The sequence below is a fragment of the Mandrillus leucophaeus genome, unplaced genomic scaffold (genome assembly GCF_000951045.1).
Source record: "Mandrillus leucophaeus isolate KB7577 unplaced genomic scaffold, Mleu.le_1.0 Scaffold368, whole genome shotgun sequence".
In the NCBI taxonomy this organism is placed as follows: Eukaryota; Metazoa; Chordata; class Mammalia; order Primates; family Cercopithecidae; genus Mandrillus; species Mandrillus leucophaeus.
The window spans coordinates 2,286,339-2,310,610 of NW_012103898.1; the positions used below are offsets into that span (position 1 = coordinate 2,286,339).

General features: G+C 38.4%; 1 protein-coding gene across 1 annotated transcript; it reads left to right on the forward strand.

Annotated features, from left to right (window-relative positions):
- The first annotated feature begins 2,596 nt into the window (after window positions 1-2,596).
- On the forward strand, window positions 2,597-13,235 carry BAAT (bile acid CoA:amino acid N-acyltransferase). The gene is made up of 3 exons (XM_011990052.1): window positions 2,597-3,125; window positions 5,310-5,512; window positions 10,649-13,235. The coding sequence occupies exons 1-3, from the start codon at window positions 2,660-2,662 to the stop codon at window positions 11,234-11,236; spliced, it is 1,257 nt and encodes a 418-aa protein (XP_011845442.1). The 5' UTR covers window positions 2,597-2,659; the 3' UTR covers window positions 11,237-13,235.
- Window positions 13,236-24,272: the final 11,037 nt, after the last annotated feature.

Genomic DNA, 24,272 nt, shown 5'->3' on the forward strand with positions numbered 1-24,272 from the left:
GCCGAGGCGGTTGGATCACGAGGTCAGGAGATTGAGACCATCCTGGCTAACACAGTGAAACCCCGTCTCCACTAAAAATACAAAAAATTAGCTGGGCGTGGTGGCGGGCGCCTGTAGTCCCAGCTACTCAAGAGGCGGAGGCAGGAAAATGGTGTGAACCCGGGAGGCGGAGCTTGCAGTGAGCCGAGATTGCGCCACTGCCTTCCAGTCTGGGTGGGCCACAGAGCAAGACTCCATCCCAAAAAAAAAAAAAATGTATCCTGAATATTATGTATAAAAATAATGATTGAAATAAATAATGTTTACTTCCAGCAAAGAGCATACATTTACTCTGTCAGAATGTTAGAATTAGGGGCTGAATCATTCTGATGTGCAGTTGAGCTGGGTTTTGGCTTTGTTGCAAGTTTATTTGATTCAGTGCAAAACTGGCTTCAGATATTTTTGAGTGTATGGAATTATGCCTTTCTCATCAGAATGGTCTTGGGACTCAGCACTGCTGAATATCTGGAGAGATTTTTGTGTATTATGGCCGTGTTGCTAGCCTTTCAAACTGTGAAAGATTCTGATTCACAATCTTTCTGTAGTAAGGGTCACTAGGGAGCTTGCTTTGCTTTGCAGTCCTGCTCCTGGATCTCTGAGTCTGGGGAAATCTCTCTCTACTCTGCTCCTCTGACCCCATTCATTGAAAGGCAGCTGCCTTATTTTACATGAAGGCCTGCAATGCCTCAGATTTCTCTCAGCTTGCACCCCTGATCTCCATCTGAGCACATGGTGAAGCTCTACAGGAAGTTGGCAGATAGAGAAAGACTTACTCTATAGCTACAGTTTCTTGGAATTCTAATTTATCAAAGCAATCCACACATATCTGTTAAAAGTGCATTATATTTTCTGTTGATTTCTCCTTATTTTTTTTCTGTTGGGTTTATTTTTTGCTGCTTTATCATAATTGAAAATCAGCATGTAGGAGAGAAAATTTCCTGTTTCCTATGGAGCAGCTTGTCATTTGCTGGAGTTCAGTTCATGTAGATTCTTTGCATTCTCAGTAATCTAATGAGTTACAAACAAAATAAAAATAAAGACCAAAAAAAAAAAAAAAAAATCACCCAACAAACCCGAAACTAATTTTGTAGCTTAGGCAGATAGTTTTGTTTGCTAGAGTGAGAACAGTGGTGACTCTTGTGGCTTTCTTAACACTAATCGAAAGGAGATGGGCTTTTCTTAATTTTTAAAAGGTTACAAAAAGCTCAGCAAGACTTTTACGTACCTGAAGGGCTTGTCAGCTTCTAGTTTTGCTTTCCTTTGGGTAAATCCTAAGTACAAAGCTATGGATGTTTTTTCTCTAGGGAGTAATACACACACCACCCCTTTTGTTCTTTCCAGAGAGTTTAATCTCATTCTTTTGAGAAGATTCTTCTGGTTTTTTTTTTTTTTTTTTTTTAAACTTTTGTTTTAGAATCAGGGGGTATATGTGCAGGATTGTTACATAGGTATATTGTGTGATGGTGCTGAGGTTTGGGGTATGACTGAACCTGTCACTCTGGTATTAAGTAAAGTACCCAATCGGTAGTTTTTCAGCCCTTGCCCCCATCCCTCTCTCCATCCTCTTGCAGTCCCCAGTGTCTACTGTTCCCATTGTCCATGTGTACCCGATGTTTAGCTCCCACTTATAAGTGAGAACATGAGGTATTTGGTTATCTGTTTCTGCATTAGTTCACTTAGGAAATGGCCTTTAGCTGCATCCATGTTGCTGCAAAGGACATGGTTTCATTTTTTTCATGGCTGTGTAGTATTCCTCTTCTATGATCCCTCTATTTTTTTATGTTCTGTTGCAGGTAAACTCTTGGATACAAGGCATTCTGTTTCCAGGACTTGGGGAAGTGATTAGCGTGAAGTCAAATGTCTCATATATATAGACGTTCAATAAATAACCATATTTTCAAATCCAAATCTCATTTTTATCCTCTGTTGTGCTTGATTTTTTTTAAAGATTCTGTATGACAGGTTGTGTTATCTTCCTAGATGTATTGATACCGTTCATGCATATTTTGGCTGCTGCTTCTTTAACACTGGTTCATTATTGTTATAAAATTTGTCAGCTTGCTTACTGTCCTCTAGAAATTCGTTGAAAGCTCTCAGGTGTCTTGTACTAGAAGATTATATCAGGAAATTTCTTTTCTTTTTTCTTTTTTTTGTGAGACAGAGTCTTGCTCTGTCACCCAGGCTGGAGTGCAGTGGCTGGATCTCAGCTCACTGCAAGCTCTGCCTCCCGGGTTTACGCCATTCTCCTGCCTCAGTCTCCCGAGTAGCTGGGACTATAGGTGCTCGCCACCTCACCCGGCTAGTTTTTTTGTATTTTTTAGTAGAGATGGGGTTTCACCGTGTTAGCCAGGATGGTTTCGATCTCCTGACCTCATGATCCACCCGTCTCGGCCTCCCAAAGTGCTGAGATTACAGGCTTGAGCCACCTCGTCCGGCCTATATCAGAAAATTTCTAAAAAACTAGAGGATTAGAACTGACTCCTAAGTGGCCTGAATGCTGATTCAATTCACCTTTCATCAACCCTTATCTCTACTTTATTTTACTGCTCCTTTTTCTTTCTTTTTTGAGGTTTTGCTGAAGATATTCCTGAAGAATCATTCCAGGTGCCACGCTAAAAAAATGATCCAGTTGACAGCTACCCCTGTGAGTGCACTTGTTGATGAGCCAGTGCATATCCAAGCTACAGGCCTGACTCCCTTTCAGATGGTGAGTTTTCAGGCATCACTGGAAGATGAAAGCGGAAACATGTTTTATTCTCAAGCCCACTATAGGGCCAATGAATTTGGTGAGGTGGACCTGAAGCATGCTTCTTCACTTGGAGGGGATTATATGGGAGTCCACCCCATGGGTCTCTTCTGGTCTCTGAAACCTGAAAAGCTATTAACAAGACTGTTGAAAAAAGATGTGATGAATAAGCCTTTCCAGGTCCAATTAAAACTTTATGACTTAGAGTTAATAGTGAACAATAAAGCTGCCAGTGCTCCAAAGGCCAGCCTGACTTTGGAGAGGTGGTATGTGGCACCTGGTGTCACACGAATTCAGGTTCGAGAAGGCCGCCTTCGAGGAGCTCTCTTTCTCCCTCCAGGTGAGTAGAATTACTCTGGTTATTGTTATTCTTGTTTTTCCACTTTAAATGCATTATCTCTCTAGAAATTTAACTTGAATATGGATAATACCTAGAGCACTGCTTCCTGCCTTACAATCAATGTTAACCTTGGGTCAGAACAAGAATGTGGTAATATTCCACTCCAGCTCAAGTTTCTTCTCAACAATTCTGAAGCTTGTCTAAGAATGTGACTACATATAGTTTATGGAGTCCCTACATTATGGACTTTACATAGCTTTGGATTTGCTAAATTTTTCTGGATTGAAGTCTGGCTATATGAAGACCCTCATCTTGATGTGATGGAAACCATATCGCAGATCCTTGTGCAGGCTCTGTTAGGTTGAGTTTCAATTTAGGCATTGGTTATTACCTTGCTGCCACAACAAGCTGGAGATAAGATGGACTGAAAGATTGCAGCAAATATAGAGGATGCAAGAAATTTTGTACCCTGTAGCTTCGTAAATATTACATATTTATAGATTATTCCATGAATCTAATAATATAGCATGCTTCCTAATGGCTATAAAACTTATCAGAACACTCATAGTTTCCCACAGAAATCTCCAAATACCGATAACTAAGTGGTTTAAACATCTTTTGGTACATTTCTCAGAGTTTATTGTGGGGCCAGATAAAGCAAAGTTAATTTCTCAGAAGAAAAGAAGCAATAAAAGCTTTCCTTTCCAAATTCACCATAACCCATGCACCTGCTCAGATAAATCTGAATTTTTAAAATACCCAGTAAATAGCATGTAGACCACTTTATTATGGGTAGTGATCAAGAATTAAATGGCACAAATTGCTGTACCTCTATTATCCCACCCCAGTTAAAAATCTGTTTATTGGTACAGGCCTTCCATCTTGGGATGATGTGCTGGTTTAGGGTGTGCTGTTTGGGAATCCTCTTGAACACTGCATGTGCTGGGTCTCCTGCTTCACGTGTGTTTTCTACAGGGGAAACAAAAGAGAGCTGAGTTGTGTGAGGTTATAAGGAGGTTGAGTCGGATCACAAATATTTCTTGACTGTAACATTCTTCCAAGATAAAAGACTCAGTACTTTTAAGTGTTTCCCCATTCTTGTCAATCAGATGGTAAAAACATCCTTATTCATTTATGCAAATGATAATTTAAAACTAAGATATATTCAACATCACTTGATTTCTTCTTTATTCATTGTAATTAATTATAGTAAGTTAAAAAAAATTCCCAATACTCCTTTAAATCAAGCCACTCCTTTCAAACATGCATGGGATCAGTCTGTCTTAGTTAAAATCACTTATAAAAGAACAGAATATCCCCAATAAGTGCATCGTAAGTTTCTTTCAGTGTGTAGGCTCTGCTTTATTCTGGAAGAAAGCTGCCTATACGGAGTGAGTGTAGGATGATACTCTGACCGTCCCTACTTTTTACCATGTGTCAGCCTGCAGAAAATAAACATGGTGTTATTGAATAAAAGGGCTCATCATTGACATATGCTTAGGTGTAAGATTTCATCACTGTATAGTCAAATGAGTGTAGCAGAGCAGTGTTAAGTCAGGATTTTAGCTAATACAATCATTGCAAAAAATTTTTTTGAGCCATAGATTTCTTTGAGAACCAAATTAAATCTGTGGAACCTCTCGTAAGTAAAATTCATCTATAAGTGTGTATATATATATATATATATATACACACACACACACACACCATATTTTGCATATATTGTAATTTCAGGATCTCCATGGATTTCCTAAAACTTATCTGTATACTTCTTTATAGGTTAAGAAGCTCCAGCCTAATTTCTATGCCTTTCTTTACAACAAGAGTATAGAAACTACCATGAATTCCCATTTCCTGGGCTGCAGACAGTAAATATGTCAGTGAATGTAGTTCCTAGTCAAACATCTAGATATTGTATTCCATTGTATAGTCAATGGGCCTTAATTCTGCCCCAGGGAGAAGGTTAAAACTGTTGGAATCGTATTTGAAAATTTAAATGTTAATTTCAAAATTATATTTGAATGTAATTTTGCATTTCTGCTTTGTCTTCTCATGCTTTTATTATCTTTATTTTATCGTTTCTTTTATTATCTTATAATTTGCATTTCTGCTTTGTATTTTCAAGTTTTTCTTATCTTTTCCACACCTTCTCTTCATGTACAATTCTGTTTTGTTATTTTTCAGGAGAGGGTCGCTTCCCAGGGGTGATTGATTTGTTTGGTGGTTTGGGTGGGCTGCTTGAATTTCGGGCCAGCCTCCTAGCCAGTCGTGGCTTTGCCTCCTTGGCCTTGGCTTACTTTAACTATGAAGACCTACCCGCCAAACCAGAAGTAACAGATTTGGAATATTTTGAGGAGGCTGCCAACTTTCTCCTGAGACATCCTAAGGTAATTTTTGCCTTTTCAGTAGGTTTGACTCCCTGGGGTATTTTGTTTTTGTTTTTGTTAAGAGACAGGGTCTTGCTTTGTCACCCAGGCTGGAGTGCAGTGGCATGATCTGACACGTGGCCAGAAGCCAGTGCCTTTTGATACTACGATGGGCACAGGCTAACTTCCTATGCATTTTGTCTTTCTGAGCAAAATACACTGGATGAGAAATAAATCATGTGAATTATAAATAACATGGGCATGAATAGAATTTCAAGTTCACTGAGAATCGTACTTGGAAGTTAAGAGAAGTCATAGAATATTATGGTTATTTTTTAAAAAGGGACTGGCCGGGTGTGATGGCTCAAGCCTGTAATTCTAGCACTCTGGGAGACCAAGATGGGAGGATTAATAGAGGCCAACAGTTCAAGACCAGCCTGGGCAACATAGCCAAACTCTTTCTCTATAAATACTAACAAAATAGCTGGGTGTGGTAGTGGGCACCTGTAGTCCCAGCTACTCAGCAGGGGCTGAGGAGGAAAGATCGCTTGAGCCCGGGAGGTTGAGGCTGCAGTGAGCCATGTTCCTGCCACCGCACTCCAGCCTGGGTGACAAAGCGAGACTCTGTCTCAAAAAAAAAAAAAAAAAAAGGATAATGCATGCAAAATACTTATCATAGAACCTGGCAATACTAAGCGCTCAAAGATGAACAAATGTTAGACAAAACTTTCTATGATCTGACTTCATACTTCTTCAGCCTTATCTTATAGCTCTAATTATTAACTAGCTCTCATTTTTCTCAGCACTATACTTAACTGGAAAGATAATCTGTATTTCTTTGAGGAATGAGTCTGAATTTTTAGTTACTTGTGAGCCCTTACACATAACACTATAGTGCTTTCCAATCCATATGCCTTTTAAAATTTTAAAACATGTGCTTTGCTACTATGATATGGGATAGAGTTGTAGTTTATTAAACCTTGTTAATTGCCCAATATTTTTTCTTTCCTTTCCTTTTTTTTTTTTTTTTTTTTTTTTTTTGACAGAGTCTTGCTCTATCGCCTAGGCTAGAGGCAGTGGCACAATCTCAGCTCACTGCAACCTCCACCTCCCAGGTTCAAGCGATTTTCCTACCTCAGCCTCCTGAGTAGCTGGGACTATAAGTGTGCACCACCACACCTGGCTACTTTTTGTATTTTTAGTAGAAACAGGGTTTTGCCATTTTGGGAAAGCTGGTCTCAAACTCCTGACCTCAAGTGATCCACCTGCCTTGGCCTCTAATTTTTCTTAATAAGAATTGAAATAAAATTAAATCTCCATACTACATGGTTTTTAATATAAGGATCACCAAAATATAATCAGGTTTGCAGAAATAAGCAACAATTACTGACAATCTACTGACGCATTGGACATTTTAAATGGCTATTTTTGATGCATATAATGGAACTGCCCTTGACCTGTCAGTCAATATTATCATTGTGAGCCTTCTTCTTGGCTTAGATGAGAAGTGGAGAGGTTATGTGATTCTCTTTTTTCACTGTCTTTGCCTCGTTCCCCTTATATTTGCTACATGACTTTTTCATCACTGTCGTTGCCAATGTCACATAGATAGCTAGTTAATGATTAATCCAGGCCTGGAAACCAGATTTTTTCCCCCAGACTCTGAGAAATTCCATTAAACCTACTTCACATTGTCTCTTCTGCAGGATGATAGAACAGAGATCTTTCTTGCGGGTCATATTTCTCTACGTATTGATTTTAAGTAACTTCTAAGAACTCAAAATTTCTTGATCCCAAATTTTGTGGTAGAAATTGTAACAAGAGTTACTCTTTTGACAAGGGCCAGAAACATATTAAAAGGCCTGCACAGATTTGAGTCATGCTTTTTTGTTCATTCATGTTACACTTGCTTTTAGTTTATCTTCCATGGCCAAATCCATTCTGAGTTCCCATCTTTCCTTACCATAACTGTCACTCTCTATCTTTTATATTAAGCTATAGGACTGGGGCAGAAAGGTAGGTCAAAGGGTACAAAGTTTCTGTTAGACAAGAAGACTAAGATCTGGTTATCTATTGCACAGCATGGTGATTATAGTTAATAATAATGTATTGTATATTTCCAAATTGCTAAAAGATTAGATTTTAAATGTTCTTACCACAAAGAAATGGTAAGTTTGTGAGGTAATGGATATGTTAATCAGCCTGATTTGTTCATTCCACCACGTACATATGCACTGAAATATCACATTGTGCCTCATAGATATGTATCATTATTATTTGTCAATTAAAAATAAAAATTAGGCCGGGCACAGTGGCTCATGCCTGTAATCCCAGCACTTTGGGAGGTCGAGGTGGGCAGATCACCTAACCAGGCAATTAACAAGGTTTAATAAACTCCAATTCTATCCCATATCATAGTAGTAGATCAGCCCGGCCAACATGGAGAAACCCCATCTCTACTAAAACTACAAAAATTTGCCGGGTGTGGTGGCGGGCGCCTGTAGTTCCAGCTTGGGAGGCTGAGGCAGGAGAATTGCTTGAACCTGAGAGGCGGAGGTTGCAGTGAGCTGAGATTGCGCCACTGCACTCCAGCCTGGGCGACAGAATGAGACTCAGTCTCAAAAAATAAAAATAAATAATAAATAAAAATTAAAATTAAAAAAATACAGAATTTCAGAGCTTGAAAGGAACTTTTAATTGATTCAAGCCACCCCTCTTAAATATACAGGGTAGGAAATAAAGAGTATATATGACTCATTCCATTTGTTTATTTTTTTTCCCCTCTTACCCTAAGAATTTCTCACATTTTCATCAGCTTGTCATGAGTTGTATATTGATTCATGTGTTTCTAAGTAGTAGGGAAAATATCCCAAACATTGGTTTATAAAATGCCTGTAAAATATAGAAGATCAATTAAAATAAATACAGGAAGTCAACAAAGGTTTTAGAAAAGTGATGCTTCTCTCTGGGACTCTGTCCTTGCCAGGAGCCAGTGCTCAAGGAGAATCAGAGCTTTATTTTGTGGCAAAGAACGATTTTCTTTAACTCCTCCTTAGAATTCCCAACCAAATTGGTAACTGGGAGCAATACATTCAATACTCAAAAATAACTCTTGAACATGTGGTTTCCTTTTCATTTTTACTGGTGTTACCTTAGTTCAGGACATTATAATTTCCTACTTATATCAGTGCATTAAGCTATGGCTTTTCTGCCTCCATTTATGCAAGTCACAGTTGTAAAATAGGCCTTCCTAGAACACAACTATTTTACTCACTTGCTTAAGAGTCTCCCTATTTATTATAGGATAAAATTCAGGCTTCCTAGCATGTTAGACAAAACTTCCTAGGATCTGACTTCTGTGTACTTATCTTATGCCTATCTTTAAAATTTGTCCTAATTCTCCTCCTTAGTTAGGAAAAAAAACTGAAGATGCTTAATCTATCTATCAAAGCTATGCACCATAAAGTTAGTGTTTTCTGTTCCAGACTTATTATGTTATTTCCCACCTTATATTCTAAATTAAAATAATGAAGAACTACTTGTGGTTCCTCTAAATGCCTTGCTCTTCATTGCCTCTCAGTTTTCCCATGTGTTTCTCCCATGGTGAATACATTAGGAATGTTTTGGCTACATTTCCCAGAAAAGGTGGCTTAAACAACATCAACATAAGGCATCTTATTCTCTTACATAACAGATTTGGTGATAGATGGTTCAAACTTTGGCTTAGAAACTCAGGTAGTTTTTGATCAAGGAGATTAGATTGACATTTCTGCCATTTTCTAGCCTTACTCTGAAGATCACAGAATGACTCTGGCAGTTTTAGGAATTAAGTCAACAGGCCAGTATACTAGTCTGAAAAGAATGATCATAAACATAGGCGTTCTCTTCATGATTCTGTGTCATTTTGCATGGCGGGGGAAAAAGTCCTTAGGTAGAATATGTTGGCCTTAGAAGAAAGGCTGAGAAAGGGAAATAGATTAGGATCCCTCAGAATTTATCCATTGGGGCTGGATATATTGCTACACCACACAAAATCAAGGTCATATTAGCTTTGAAATTGTGGAGAATGGCTCCGGTGTAGGCAACTAACAGTGTCTGCTATACTCAGCATAGAATGCCATTCCTTCTTGTTGACTTTATTTTTATTTTTATTTCTTGAGACAGGGTCTCACTCTATTGCCCAGGCTGGGGTACACTAGCACAATCATGGCTCACTAAAGCCTTGAACTCCTGGGCTCAAGTGATCCTTCTACCTCAACCTCCTGAGTAGCTGGGCCTACAGGCTCACACCACCATATCCAACTAATTTTTTAGTTTTGTAGAGATGGGGTCTCACTATGTTGCCCAGGCTTGGCTTTCATTTTTTGATATGAAGACTCATTTTGTTTTGTAGCCCATTTCCTCTGAGAGCCTTTCTTTGATCTTGCCTTTATTCCCTGCTAATCTGGGTTGGCAGTCTAGCCTATATGCAGTCTTATATCATAGAATTTATGAGGCTCCAATCATGTGTTGTGTTTCTTTTTTCCTCCTGTCTCTTCATCTGGCAGTGAGTTCCTTAATGACAAGAGATTGTTAGTTTTCTGTCTGTGACTCCCAGTGCTTGCCTTAGGGTAGAAGATTTAAGGATGCTTATTTGATGACTGACAATGAGGGAGGAAGCTGAGCCAAGCCTCCTTTATGACATTTTTCTCTACAATGAGAAAACTTGGAAAAACCAAAGCAAATCTAGAATCCTCTGTTCAACTCTATCCTATGATCTCACTTTCTTTCTCAATCTCTTCCTACAAGGTGCCCTTTCCTCTGAAGGGAGCTCAGAACTGGTGCAAGAAAGTTTACCAATCATCTACACCCTGACCCACATTATTCACAATGGCCACCTGCCATTTCTTATGACATTTGTATTTCTTTAGGGCATTTTAAACTCAGAACCTAACACAATGCTGAATCCATAATATACAGTCAGTAAAGCTTGACATATTTTTGGAGTATTTCTTTTGAATACATATTATATATTCCAGAAATCTATATCTAGGGATGTGGGTAGGATTAATACTTGCTTTGTTCTCATTAGCCATTGAAGTTCTTTGGTTGTTTGAGATTGTGGAGTTTTCCTAAATGAAAGATAGAATAATTTCTCATTTCTATTATTTTTTTCAGGTCTTTGGCCCAGGCGTTGGGGTAGTCTCTGTATGTCAAGGAGTACAGATTGGACTATCTATGGCTGTTAACCTAAAGCAAGTCACAGCCACGGTACTTATTAATGGAACCAACTTTCCTTTTGGCATTCCACAGGTGTATCGTGGTAAGATCTATCAGCCCTTTCCCTATTCTGCACAATTAATATCCACCAGTGCCTTGGGGTTACTAGAGCTCTATCGCATTTATGAGACAACTGAAGTTGGGGCCAGTCAATATTTATTTCCTGTTGAAGAGGCCCAGGGGCATTTCCTCTTCATCGTAGGAGAAGGCGATAAGATTATCAACAGCAAAGCACATGCTGAACAAGCCATAGGACAGCTGAGGAGACATGGGAAGAACAACTGGACCCTGCTTTCTTACCCTGGGGCAGGCCACCTGATAGAACCTCCCTATTCTCCTCTGTGCTGTGCCTCAATGACCCGTGATTTGAAGTTACACTGGGGAGGAGAAGTGATCCCACACGCAGCTGCACAGGAACATGCTTGGAAGGAGATCCAGAGATTTCTCAGGAAGCACCTCATTCCAGATATGACCAGTCCACTCTAAGAAGACTAGATATTCCTAGAAAATAAAGAAGCAAATCTCTTTACCAGGACCTTCTCTCAATTTTCATGGCGGAATGTCTCCCCCAACTGCTATATACATTTTGTATTAATTTTAATGATTAAAAAGAGCATAGGGTAAAAACCTGATATTTCACTTATACTGCATAACAAGCTACCAAACTGGAAATGGTGGATAAATCATAAAACAAATCATTTTACTTATTATTTACATGACTTTTCTTTCCATCAGGTCTTCTAAATAGGACTGAGGTATAGTACACTGGCAAAAATAAGAAAAGGCAAACAAGAATAGCACCAAAGTAACAGATACCTAAAACCAAATACCATGTCAGAACACACTATATAGTAAGAATTCATCGAATTAGAGCTGCAGGAGAAAGGTAATACTAAATTATAATCATTTTAGTGATATTTTTCAACTTCACCGCAGTAACTTTGCAACATCATTTTTCATTTGTGGGGTAGTAAAATTCATGTCAAAAAGGAAAGAAGGAATGGAGGAAGTCAGTTAGTTCATTGCAATAAATTACTTCTTCAGTTCTTAAAAACATGCCCACTGGCACATAATTGAGACATAATAACTAAGACTAGAAGAGACTTGGTTTAAGTTATGAAGCAAATTAAAATGGAAAAGACAAGAAAATAGAACCAATGAGGTTGAAAATGCCCCTTACTGAAAATCTGTATTAAAAATAAAATTAATAAAGCAAAAAATAAATATAGAAATACAACTCTGCTAGTACAGGCTAACCTGGGGAGTTTGATGAACTGAGTGATTGGGTCAACTGTCACTGTACTTCCATAATGAATTTTTTCAGTCATGTTAGAGTAGCACATGAATGTGAGCTCTATTAGGACAGGTACTATTTCCATAAGACCCAAATAGTTACTGTACATCCCATAAGTAAAAAATACTTTAGTTTGATAACCAACAAAATATATGAAGACTCCATGTAATTCAACCACATGATTGTTGTACAGTCCTTTGCAAATATTAAAACTTTTTTTGCTATAAGGCTTTGATCATACAGTTCTCTAGCAACATAACTACCATCTAGCATGTACCACATTTTGCAAGCCTTTAAGTTCAACAATCCAAACTGTCAATTTGTATTTTGTACAAATGCAGTATCCTTGAGGAATATAGTGTGTCAGTTAAATATCTAGAGACATACAAACATCTGCTAATTCATCTCACTGCAATGGGTCATTCTGATCTCCATCATCAACCCGCTTTTCATCAGCTTCTCCTACTTCATTCTCCTCATAGTCTTTATCATGAGGGATTCTGTATCCTGTCTCTCATCTATACTTTCTTGCCTTCCTGGCTGTGATTTATTTGTACAGCCTACACAAAAACCATAGGGTCAAGATCCATGTCTTACTCCAACACTGGCTGCTAACATGATCTTCTTACATACCATATATTTGCATTTTTATCCTTCTTATGCACCAAGAAATGTTTTCTTCCATGTTTTCTTCAAGTGTAAAAAATCACAGCTAAATGACCTCACTCATGTATGAATAAGCAAGTGCCTTTTTAGTGTTGCATTTGGCTGCATAGCTACAATGATGGCATTTTAACTTATTCATGATTAGAGATGATGATATGGTTTGGATATTTGTTGTGCCCAAATTTCATACTGAAATGTAATCCCCAGTGTTGGAGATGAGGCCTGCTGCGAGATGTTTGGGTCATGGGGGTGAACCCACATGGCTTGATACTGTCCTCATGAGAGTATGATAGTGAGTGAGTTCTCAAGAGATCTGACTGTTTAAAAGTGTATGGCACCTCCTCCCTGCCCTCACACTCTTTCTTGCCTCCTCTCTCGCCATGTGAGGTGCCTCCTCGCCGTTCACCTGCTGCCATGACTGTAAACTTCCTGAGGCCTCCCCAGAAGCCAAGCAGATGCAAGCATCATGCTTCTGTAAAGCCTGCAGGACCATGATCCAATTAAATCTCTTTTCTTTATAAATTACCCAGTCTCAGGTATTTCTCTATAGCAACACAAGAACAACCTAACACGAATGATTCACCATTTTCCCAAGTTTCTTGTTTTGGCCAAGATTCTGGCAATAATCCATATTTGAAATCATTTGAAGGACCTGGTATCAATTGATACTTGAAATCATTTGAAGTATCTGGTGTCAACTCATACTTGAAGTCACTTGAAGTGCCAGGTGTCAAACCACACTTATTATAAAATCATGTGAAGTTCTAATATCACCTCCATCTTGATTAGACCCAGCTTCAGCTAATACATTCTTATCATCATCCAGCCCTGAAAGTAGAGCAACATCCAAATCTGGTTCTTCCAAGGTTTCTACTCAAATATGAGTAGCATATTTTCCCCTGAAAAGGCAATAGGTGGCTGCATCATTGAGTAATCTTCCAAATTTGTTTCATTATTAGATGATGTATTATAAATAAATCTCTTTGTAGTTTGGTTTTTCCTCCGTGTTTCCCAGTTTCTTGAATTCCCTGGGAGCCCATATTATTCCCAGCAAACACTTGTTTGACCTTTGGATTTGTTTTCAGCCATTTCAGGAGATGCATTCTGGACCCAACCACTGTCATTCACTTGGTAGTTTTCTGTTTGGCCCTTGTTGACATTACAGCCATCATTTTCAATTTTTATATTACTTGCCAAATTGGTAAGATTTAATGTTTCCCCCAAATTGGCAATTTTTTGATCCCATGATGAAGACAGACCATCTCTATTAACTGAGGTTTGTTTGTTTGTTTGTTTGTTTGTTTGTTTTTAGACAGTCTTGCCTGTCACCCAGGCTAGAGGGTAGAGGCAGGATCCTGGCTCACTGCAACTTCTGTTTCCCAGATTCAAGCAATTCTCATGCCTCCTGAGTAGCTGGGATTACAGGCATGAGCCACCCTCCTTGGCTAATTTTGTATTTTCAGTAGAGACAGGGTTTTGCCATGTATGCCAGGCAGATCTTGAACTCCTGGCCTCAAGTGATCCATGTACATTGGCCTCCCAAAGTGCTGGGATTATAGGCATGAGCCATTATGCCCAGCCTGGTTTTCTATTATTATAGTCCACAACTGCAGACCCTGGAACTTCTGATTTAATGCTTATATTTAATCTTTAATAAATTTAGGCATCTTTAATAAAATTTCTGCAAGTTTGAAATTTCACTTGTTTGAAGATAGGTCACTATCATTATTCTGGCTTGTGAGCACCAGGTTACCAGAATATAAGAAGTCCACAAAGACTGAAAAATTTTGACTGCAGCAATATCTAAGTGGGTAGTATTATTTTGGTTAGGGCTTTCTTAGCTTTTAACGCTATATAAAGTCTTAAAGAAATGGCTGCCAGCAACCAGGATGTTCTTAGGAGCCTTACAGATTTTCTGCTTACTAGAGCACTGACACCACAAAGGATACCTTTCTTTTTTAGTTCATTTTGTTGTCACAGAAGTTGACAGCAGTATCACTTCTCATTTGGTCTACTAGTAAAGTCATAGTACCCCTCCTCTGATGGTATTGCTGACTCCTCGGCATTATCTCCAGGGAGTTTGTACTCAACAGAGATGTGGTAACACAGAAGGGTTTTCTTGTTGTTATGGGTCCCCCAAGAAAGCTCATCATGCCCCACTTGGGGATGGTTCAGACTTCCATCATCCATGGGGGTCATTTGGCACCAACCTCAAGATATAAGGCCAGTATCCTTGGAATATTGCAGCAAGGGAATGTGCTTGAGCTACAAGGTCTTCGAGGAGCACTGCAGCTTCTGCACTAGAGACTTGGACTGCATGAGCAGGAAGTTCTAGACAGTCTCTCCTTCACCAGCTCCTACACTACTGCCCTTCACAGAGGAATGTCTTTGATCTTTTACTGTAAGAAGGAAGTCACAGCAAGAGAAGAGCAAGAGGACTGAGAATGGTCGCCTTAACTTTAAAAGGGAAAAATCGTTTCCTCTTAACCCAATATCATATACTGAGAGTCCCATATTTGTAGAAATGAACTTAGAGTTCTACCTGACCTAAAATATTCCAGTTTGCAATCATAGCAATACGTAAGGGAAAAAAAGCTACCACCAATAAACTACAGAATGCCCTGGCTCATAAAACAGACATGAAATGAATCAGAGGTTGACGCTTGTTGAGGTCCTAAAGCTCAAATTAAATATGCTTAGATCTCTCATATTTTAAAATAGTAATGCAATTGTTATTGGAAAACTAGATCTGGGAAAAGAATCTATTAGTTTAAGGCAATATGGAAGTTGATATGGATATAAGATCATAGAATGGGTCTACAATCAATAATTCAGCAAAAGCTAATAAAATTAAATAAACTTATTTTTGCACTTAAAAATGTCCAACATTTTGGCATTCTCAGCAATGAGAAAGGAACCATATGAAATTCACAGAATTGCATCTTAGGGACACAGCTATGATGAGGGGATTGTGTGTCTCTAGATTAGGAGCTGGCAAACTCTTTCTGTAAAGTATTAGATAGCAAATATTTTCAGTATTGCAAGCCATAAGGTCCCTGTTACCATTACTCAGCTCTGCCATGATAGCACAGCAACACCTATGGATAGTGTGTAATGAATGACCGTCTGTGTTTCAATTAAACTTAATTTATGGACACTAAAATTTGCATATAGTCTCTGCATCACAAAATAGTAATTTTCTTTTTATTTTTTCTCCAAGTATTTACAAATGTAAAAACCATTCTTAACCCACAAGCAGTACAAAAATAGGCTGTAGGTTATTTGGCTTGCAGGACATAATTTTATGGTCCTGGGCATAGTGAAATCCAAATAACTTTGTCCAAGGTCAACTTTGAGGGGTTTTCTCTAAGGGGCAAGTCACAGCCCAAATATTTCTGAGCAACTAAATTGCAATGTATGGAAGTGGAAGGTGATTGGTGGATAATTAAGGTGAAGATGGATGACTAGAAATATATTTTGAATCGTTTTGTAGGTAGGTGGGGAGCCAGTGAAGAATTAGAGTAGTGGAAGTAACTTGAGGACACTTTGGTTGTGTGTGTCTAAACTCTTTTCCTTCTATCTGCTTTCTGATACGCCCTCTGTTTAGAGTAAAATCATTCCATTTGGTTGAGTGAGACTAATAGCCTCCCTCCTCTCTCAGTTATATAAGTGGTCATATTTCATAGACCCACTCAATAGGAACATCTCCTTTGACTATATGAGTAATAATCATGTAATGGCTAACACCTGCCGTCCAAAGTTATATAATAGTTGTAATAATGGGTGTAATTTTCTTATTTCCTGTTTTGGACTTTAGGAGGAATGTTTTTGCCTATATAGTATGATGTTGGTGTTTGGCCTCATGTATGTCACTTGATTTATAGTCTATGAAAAAATTTTTTAAACTAAGAATTTTTGAATTGTTTTTCAAGTGTCTTTTTATCATCATCAGAAATAATTTTATGTTTTTTCTCTGGATAGCTAAATGGAATAAATTATTTTTTAGTATTTAGTCATCTTTGCATTTGAGAAAGGTAACTCATTTGGTCATGATGTATTCTTAATTAACATTAATAAATGGGATTAAACTGTGGTTTCCTTTTTCACGATATTTTTGGGTTAGATATTATACCAATGTACTTCTTTCATAAACAGAATCTTAAAAAATTTCTTTTTAAATATAATAGTTTAATTACAATAAAAATTATCTTCTTTTTAGAAAGTTTAGTAGTACAATCCTGAATATGTAATTATTCCTGGTAATTTTTTAAAAGACAACCTGGATTTTTATTGATATCTAGTATAATATATTTTTTTCTATATTATAGTGGATATTTCCAGTCCAAACCAGTTCTTTATATTTTTTAGACTTTCACATACCAGGAAAATAAAAAAAAAGATTTAAAATTAAATTACATAATAAAATCTTTTAAAAAAATCCTTAATCTGGCATATTAATGTTGCCAGAGTTAAAATAGAAAAGGACATCACCTGACACTTTTCAAAAGAAGACATACATATGGCCAACAAGCATATAAAAAGAAGTTCAACATCACTGATCATTAGAGAAATGCAAATCAGAACCACAATGAGATATTATCTTATACCAGTCAGAATGGCTACTATTAAAAAGTCAAAAAATAACAGATGCTGGTGAGGTTGCAGAGAAAAGGGAATGCTTATACACTGTTGGTGGGACTATAAAATTCAACCATTGTGGAAAGCAGTGTGGAAATTCCTCAAGGAGCTAAAAATACAACTACCACTTGACCTAGCAATCCCATTACTAGGATTCCATTACCAAAGGAACAGAAACTGTTCTATCATAAAGATACATGCATGCATATGCTCATTGCAGCACTATTCACAATAGCAAAGACATGGAATCATCCTAAATGCCCACCAATGGTAGACTGAATAAAGAAAATGTGGTACATATACACAATGGAATACTACGCAGCCCCAAGAAAAGAACAAGATTGTGTTCTTTGCAGGAACACGGATTGAGTTGGAATAAACTAACACAGGAACAGAAAACCAAATACTGCATGTTTTCCCTTATATGTGGGAGCTAAATGATGAGAACACATGGACACAAAGCGGTGAACAACAGACACTGGGGCCTATTTGAGAGTGGAGGGTGGGAGGAAGGAGAGGAACAGAAAAAGTAGCTATTGGGTACTATGCTTAGTACATGGGTGACAAAGTAATCTGTACAATAAATCCCTGTCACATGAGTTTATCTGTATAACAAACTTGCACACTTACCCTTGAATCTAAAATAAAAATAAAAAAATTTAAACAAGGAAAGGAATCCATGTAAATTTTTGCTTAATTAAAAAATATGAACAAAACTTTGTAAAAGATACTTTTTTATTGTGATAAAATAGATACAACATAAAATAGACATAAAATTTTTAGTCGTATAATATATATGCTGTATAGTGGCATTAAGTACATTCACATTGATATGCTATCATTACAACTGCCTATCTCCAGAACTTTTTCATCTTTCCAAACTAAAACTTTGTATTCATTAAACAATAACATTTTCCCCTTATCCTAGTTCGTGGAAAACACCTTTTTATTTTCTGTTTTTGTGAATTTATTCTAGGTTCCTCATATAAGTAAAATCCTTACTTGCCCTTTTGTGTCTGGCTTATTTCACTTAATGTAATGTCTTCAAAGTTCATCCATTTTGTAGCATGTGTCAGAATTTTCTTTTCTTTTTTACAGCTGAATGATATTCCATTGCATGTGTATATACCCATCATTTTATTTAGTCATTCATCTGTTGATGGACATTTGGGTTTTTCTACCTTTTGACTATTTTGAATAATACTGCTATGAACATTGGTATATAAAGATGTGTTTAAGCCCTGCTTTTCAATACTTTTGGATATATACCCAAAGTGGAATTACTGGATTGCATGGTAATTCTATGTTTGACTTTTTGGTGGACCATTATACTGTTTTTCGTAATGGCTCCACCATTTACATTTCCAACAGCAATACACAAGGGTTCCAATTTCTCTGCATTCTCATCAACACTTGTTTTTTTCTTTTTTCTTTTTCTTTTTTTGATAATAGCCATTGTGTTGGGGCATGCCTTAGGTGGTTTTATTCAGCCAAGGTAATCCTTGAAGATGGCTGACAGCTGAGTGCTGTTTCCCAGCAGTGCTTTCAACAGCTGGATTACAAATCCTTGATTTCTAAAGGAGGATTTCAGTACAGCATCAGTGTGTCCACCATAATGGCTTACTGAGTTCTGCCACTTATGGGTTCCACTCTCTATTTCTGACAGTTCTCTTTCTGCCTCGCCTGGAGATTGATTTCCTCACAGATGCTTCCTCTTCTCATAGTGCTGTCTCTTTCTGGGAGTGAATATTTGCAATTTGTTAGATTTATCTGTCTTCTAGTTTCACCGAAAGTGTGCCTTTTTTTGTAACTCTGGTTTTTAGGAAGAGCAGGGTAATTTAGAACTAAGCTGCCACAATATTCCTATTAGAGCTAAAAGTCAGGAAAATTCTTATAATTATCTTTGATTTTTTTCAACTCTTTCAAATGACTCTTCACAATAGATTGTTTTCAGAAACTTCTGATGAAATTTGGTAATTCAAAAGATAAAAAGAATCCAATATATTATGATTAAGGTGTTTGTTCACCTTGCTAGATTTACAATGGCCATACTCATGCTGTCTTGTATGGAGAACACTGACTGATACACATTTGATTTATAAGTATAAATTCAGGTTGTTCAAATAAGTAGATCAATTTGCATTATATGTTAATTTGCATGTCCAGTCCAAGTCATGAATACTGTTGTAGAGATGAACAATTTCATCACCTCTTTCAAGTTTTTGTTCAAATCTTGAATTATTATTATCTTTTTTAGAGGAGGGCAACACATTTAGTTTTATTTCAATAAAATCACAATACTTTCTTTTCCAACTGCAGCAAAGTGCATATACAATTTTCTGTTACAGATCCACTTTTAAAAGGTTTCCTATTACATTGAAGCAAGCCTTTTTTTCCAAACAGAGGAAGAATCCCAAATTCTTACAGTAAGCCACACACTTAAAAGGACAGCCAAGAAGTCTTCCAGCAGTTTATTAGAAAGAATGTAGACATAAAAAAAACATCTCTACTGTCATTAACATAAATTGAGGTTTTCAGCCTTGGTACAAACAGAATAACTTTAAAAAAGGAAATTAAAAATCCAAAGTGCACTAACATTTTTTTCACTCACTTGCCATACTTCCAGTGCAAATATAAATCTGGTCTAAAGCTGCAGACTCTCAAGCAACAATGTACAGCTTCCTTCATCCTCCATGCTAAGAGAATTAAAAGCTTATGGGCCAAACAATACCAAATGTACAGGTTTCAGAAACCATCTAAGTTAAGTCATTTACTAGTTTTAGCTAAGACAGATCTGGCACACTGACATGTGATCACTTACATACAATAGTGTGAAGTGAAGTTTTTGAACACTAAATGTTAGTAGTATAGCTTGATACCCTAGGAGTGACCAGTGCTCCTGGAGGCAGCTGATACATACCTTGCACCTGATTGGGGTGCCTATAGGGCCAGTTGAAGGATATGAGGAGGATGAACAGTTTCTGAGGAAGATGCACCATGTGCTGCTGGATGTGTTGGAGGCACCCTGCAGTGCCCAGAGTCTGGACGTGTGTTCTGCCTCAGCCACAGGATTCCCAACATGCTGCTGAATGATGAGGAAACTGAGAGTTGATTGTGCCAAGCACCAGTTTTCCTTCTTATGATCGTGTGTATTTTTGTTGATGTATATCCCGTTTCCTAATTCTGCCATGTGTATCCCCAACCCTTGGCCCAATGGCACACCAAACACACCGTGTTCTTGAGCTCAATAGTATATATTTTTTCTCATTAAAGGTTCAAACAAATAAAAAAAGTAAATAAAAAAATAAAAATAAAAAGAGGTTGAAGGGAGGTGCCTTGCCACCTTCACCATGTGAGGATGCAGAAACAAGATGCTATCTATGGAGCAGAGAGTAGCCCTTACCAGAGACCATATCTGCTAGTTCCTTGATCTTAGACCTCTCAGACTCCAGAACTGTGAGAAATACATTTCTATTGTAAATTACCCAGTCTAAGGTATTTTGTTACAGCAGCAGAGACCGACAAAGACAGAAATAGGCACAGAGAAATAGGGTGATGTGTTCATAGCAAAACCTAAAAATGTGAAAGCAGCTTTGGAACTGAATAATAAATAAAGGATGGAAAGAATTACAGGTCCACTGCCATGAAAGGAGCCTTAGAGGCAACTCAGGCGAGGGCTCAGAAGAAGGTGAGGTTGAAGAAGCTGTAGAAATAGCCTCCATCTTCTTAGAGATTACTAAGTGGTTGTGATCAAAATGTTGATATTATCGAAATACAGATGGTAAAGGCCATTCTGATGAAATCTCAGAAGGAAATGAAGGACATGTTATTGGCAACTGAAGATGAGCTGATCTCTGTTACAAAGGAGCAAATAACTTGGCCAAATTATGTTCGTGTTCTAGAAGAAATCTCTAAGCAAAATGTTGAGGATTTTGACTACTTATAATAAAATGTGGAAGCAGAACTTAAAGATTTGGAAAATTATCAGCCTGGTCGTACTCTATAGAATGGAAAGGTGTATTCAAGAGAGAATACCAAAGGTGTGGCTAAGTAACAATTTGATAAGGAGATTAGTACAGCAAGGCAGAAATCAGGTGCTATTTATCACGATAATGAAAGAATGACCCCAAAGGCCTTTCAGTGTTTATTTGTGCTGTCCTTCCAATCATAGGCACAGAGTGCCAAGGCTGGGGGCAGCATATCTATATCAAAAGAGGAAGCTTGGGCACCTGTAAGACCTTAGCACCAGGTGGCCTCAAATCTCCACTTCCTACATTCTGATGCAGTGCTCCTCAGCTGCCCCAGGTATGGTTCAAGCAGGGCCATGTGCAGTTTTGGCCACTCTCTGGAAGGCAATCTAGTAAATCTTGGTGGTGTCTGTGCAGTACTATCTCTACCAAAGTGCAGAGTGCACAACTTGTGAGGGCATGCCTGCCTCCACTTAGATTTCAAAGGATGCCCCAGAAAGCCTCAGAGCCCAGAGAACTATCACAGGAGCAGGAACACCACAGAGAGCCCCCAGTATGGCAATGCCCAGTGAAACCGTGGGAGCAGAGCCACCCCCAAGACCCCAGACTGCCAGAGCCACCAGTGTGCAATTCCAGCCTGGGAGAGCCATAAGCATGTGACTCCAATATGTGAGAAATGCTGTATGGGTTGTGCCTAGCAAAGCCATGGAGACAGGACTACCCCCCACCCTCCAAGGGTTTAGAAGGTAAAACGTCAAGTCGAAGATTATTCTTGAGCCTTAATATTTGCCCTGTTGGGTTTTGGAGTTAGTCAGGATTTATTATCTTTTTCTTCTTTCCTACTTCTCCCTTTTGGAAAGGAAATGTCTGCCCTGTGCCTACCCCACCATAGTATTTTCAAAGCATTTAACTTGTTTGATTTCAGAGGCTCACAGTTGAAGGGGAATTTGCCTCAGGATAAGTCACACCTTTGAGTCTCAGTCATATTTGATTTAAATGAGACTTTGGACTTCAGACTTTTGAATTGGTGATGGAACAAGTTAAGGCCTAGGAAGCTATTGGGATGGAATGAATACATTCTGCATGTGAGAAGAACATACATTTTGGACGGGCAGAAGCAGAACTCTATGGTCTGAATGTTGGTGTATCCCCCAGATTTATATGTTGAAACCTAACCCCCAAAGTAATAGTATTAAGAAGTGGAACCTTTAGGGAAGTGATTAAATCACATAGGCTCTACTCTCGTGAATGGGATCAGCTTTAAAAAGGTTGAAGGGAGCTGTTTTGCTCCTTCTGCCATGTGAGGATGCAGCAACAAGGTGCCATCTGTGGAGAAGACAGCACGCCCTCATCAGACACTAAACCAGCCAGTGCCTTGATCTTGAATTTCTCAGCATTCAGAATTGTGAGAAATAAATTTCTATTACTTACAAATTACGGAATCTATGTTATTTCCTTATAAATAAAGTGTCCAAGACAGTTGCGTGATTCCCAGATCACCCATGGCCATAATGTTTTCAGGTAAGACTTACTGGCATTCAACTCTCAGCTGCCTTCCAAGCCCATCACTATGAGAATATGGAAACTCCCAGAAACCTTTCACAGAACAGGAGAGCAAAAAGAGACTTGTGTATGCTATCTTTGAATCTCCATTTGTCTAAACACACCATGTCCCATTTTACCGTGTTTTCCAGAACTCCAAACAGGAAACAGAACAAAAGTTTCCTCCGGGATTTTCGGTTTTTCATAATCCACTCCCACCTTTGGTCAAGGCCTCGACCTTTCTAGGCAGGGTTGCCTTCTTCCCAAGGACAGTAAGCCCCAGGGCTTTGCCTTAATGTAATAACGCTTCAGAGGAACAATAAAATGATTACTGAGAATTGTAAATGCATTGAGAGATATTATTAAATATTATTCTTGCCTTAAAAGTAATAGGTCAGGGAGTACCCGGATATGGCAAAAATTATAAAGATGCTACTACAGTGAATTCTTATATTTTTATATTGCCTTTATATGCATGTATACTCAAATGTATCCATTTTGAGTATAAGTTGGACTTTCTCATCCCACAAGCAGGACTTAGTCACCCTTAACAACAATTTCTAGTTCTCTGCCTCTTCCAACTTCCTCAGTGTGGCTGATCAGGATATCTGCTTATACAACCGCCTTCTTGTGACTGCCTCCCTAGGGGACAGTTAGATACAACTTACTTCACTTGCCCACTGACCCCCATACCTCATACGAACTGTGCAGATATGCTCAGCAACCACCTCTCAGTTGCCTGTGACCTCTTGGAACTATTGCCTGCTTATTCTAAACCCATCAATTCAACCTTCCCTTGGGAAACCTGCTTGGGTAACACCCTGAACCCCAATAAAGGTGTTGGCCCAAAGGTCCCTCTCTCTCTCTTGCTCCCCACATGCTGGTTGAGTGCATATCCTGGACGGCTCTCCCCTTCCCATTGGCGCTCTTTCCCTTTCTTCTATAATCTGTGAGTAATATGCTCTTCTGTTAGTTCATGTGTTTTGCTAAGTTGCCTCTTCTGTGTCTCACCTGACCAACACACCCAAATCTACCTTCTTTCTCCATCAGGGCTCTCCTAGAGAGGGGCTGTCTTTGTAGGAATAAACTGGACACAGGTCAGACAACAGCCCCAAAGGCATCTTCCAGTATAAACAAGTTTTCTGTGAGAGGAACACCCTGTCATGGGTTGGACACCCAGGCATTAGGCTGTCTGCTGGGATAAAGAAGTGTCCCATGAAAGACACACTATAAGCATTCATGACCAAATCCCTGGAACCCTGGCAGGGCAGGGCAAGAGTTTTTACCCATGCTCCTGAGAGAGACCTCAAGACCAAATTAGAGGAAACTACAATAGCTACCTAATGAGTAACTTTTTTGAATACTGTTTAGAGCCAGCCTTCTCATTATATAGGTAAATAGTACAATCTAGAAT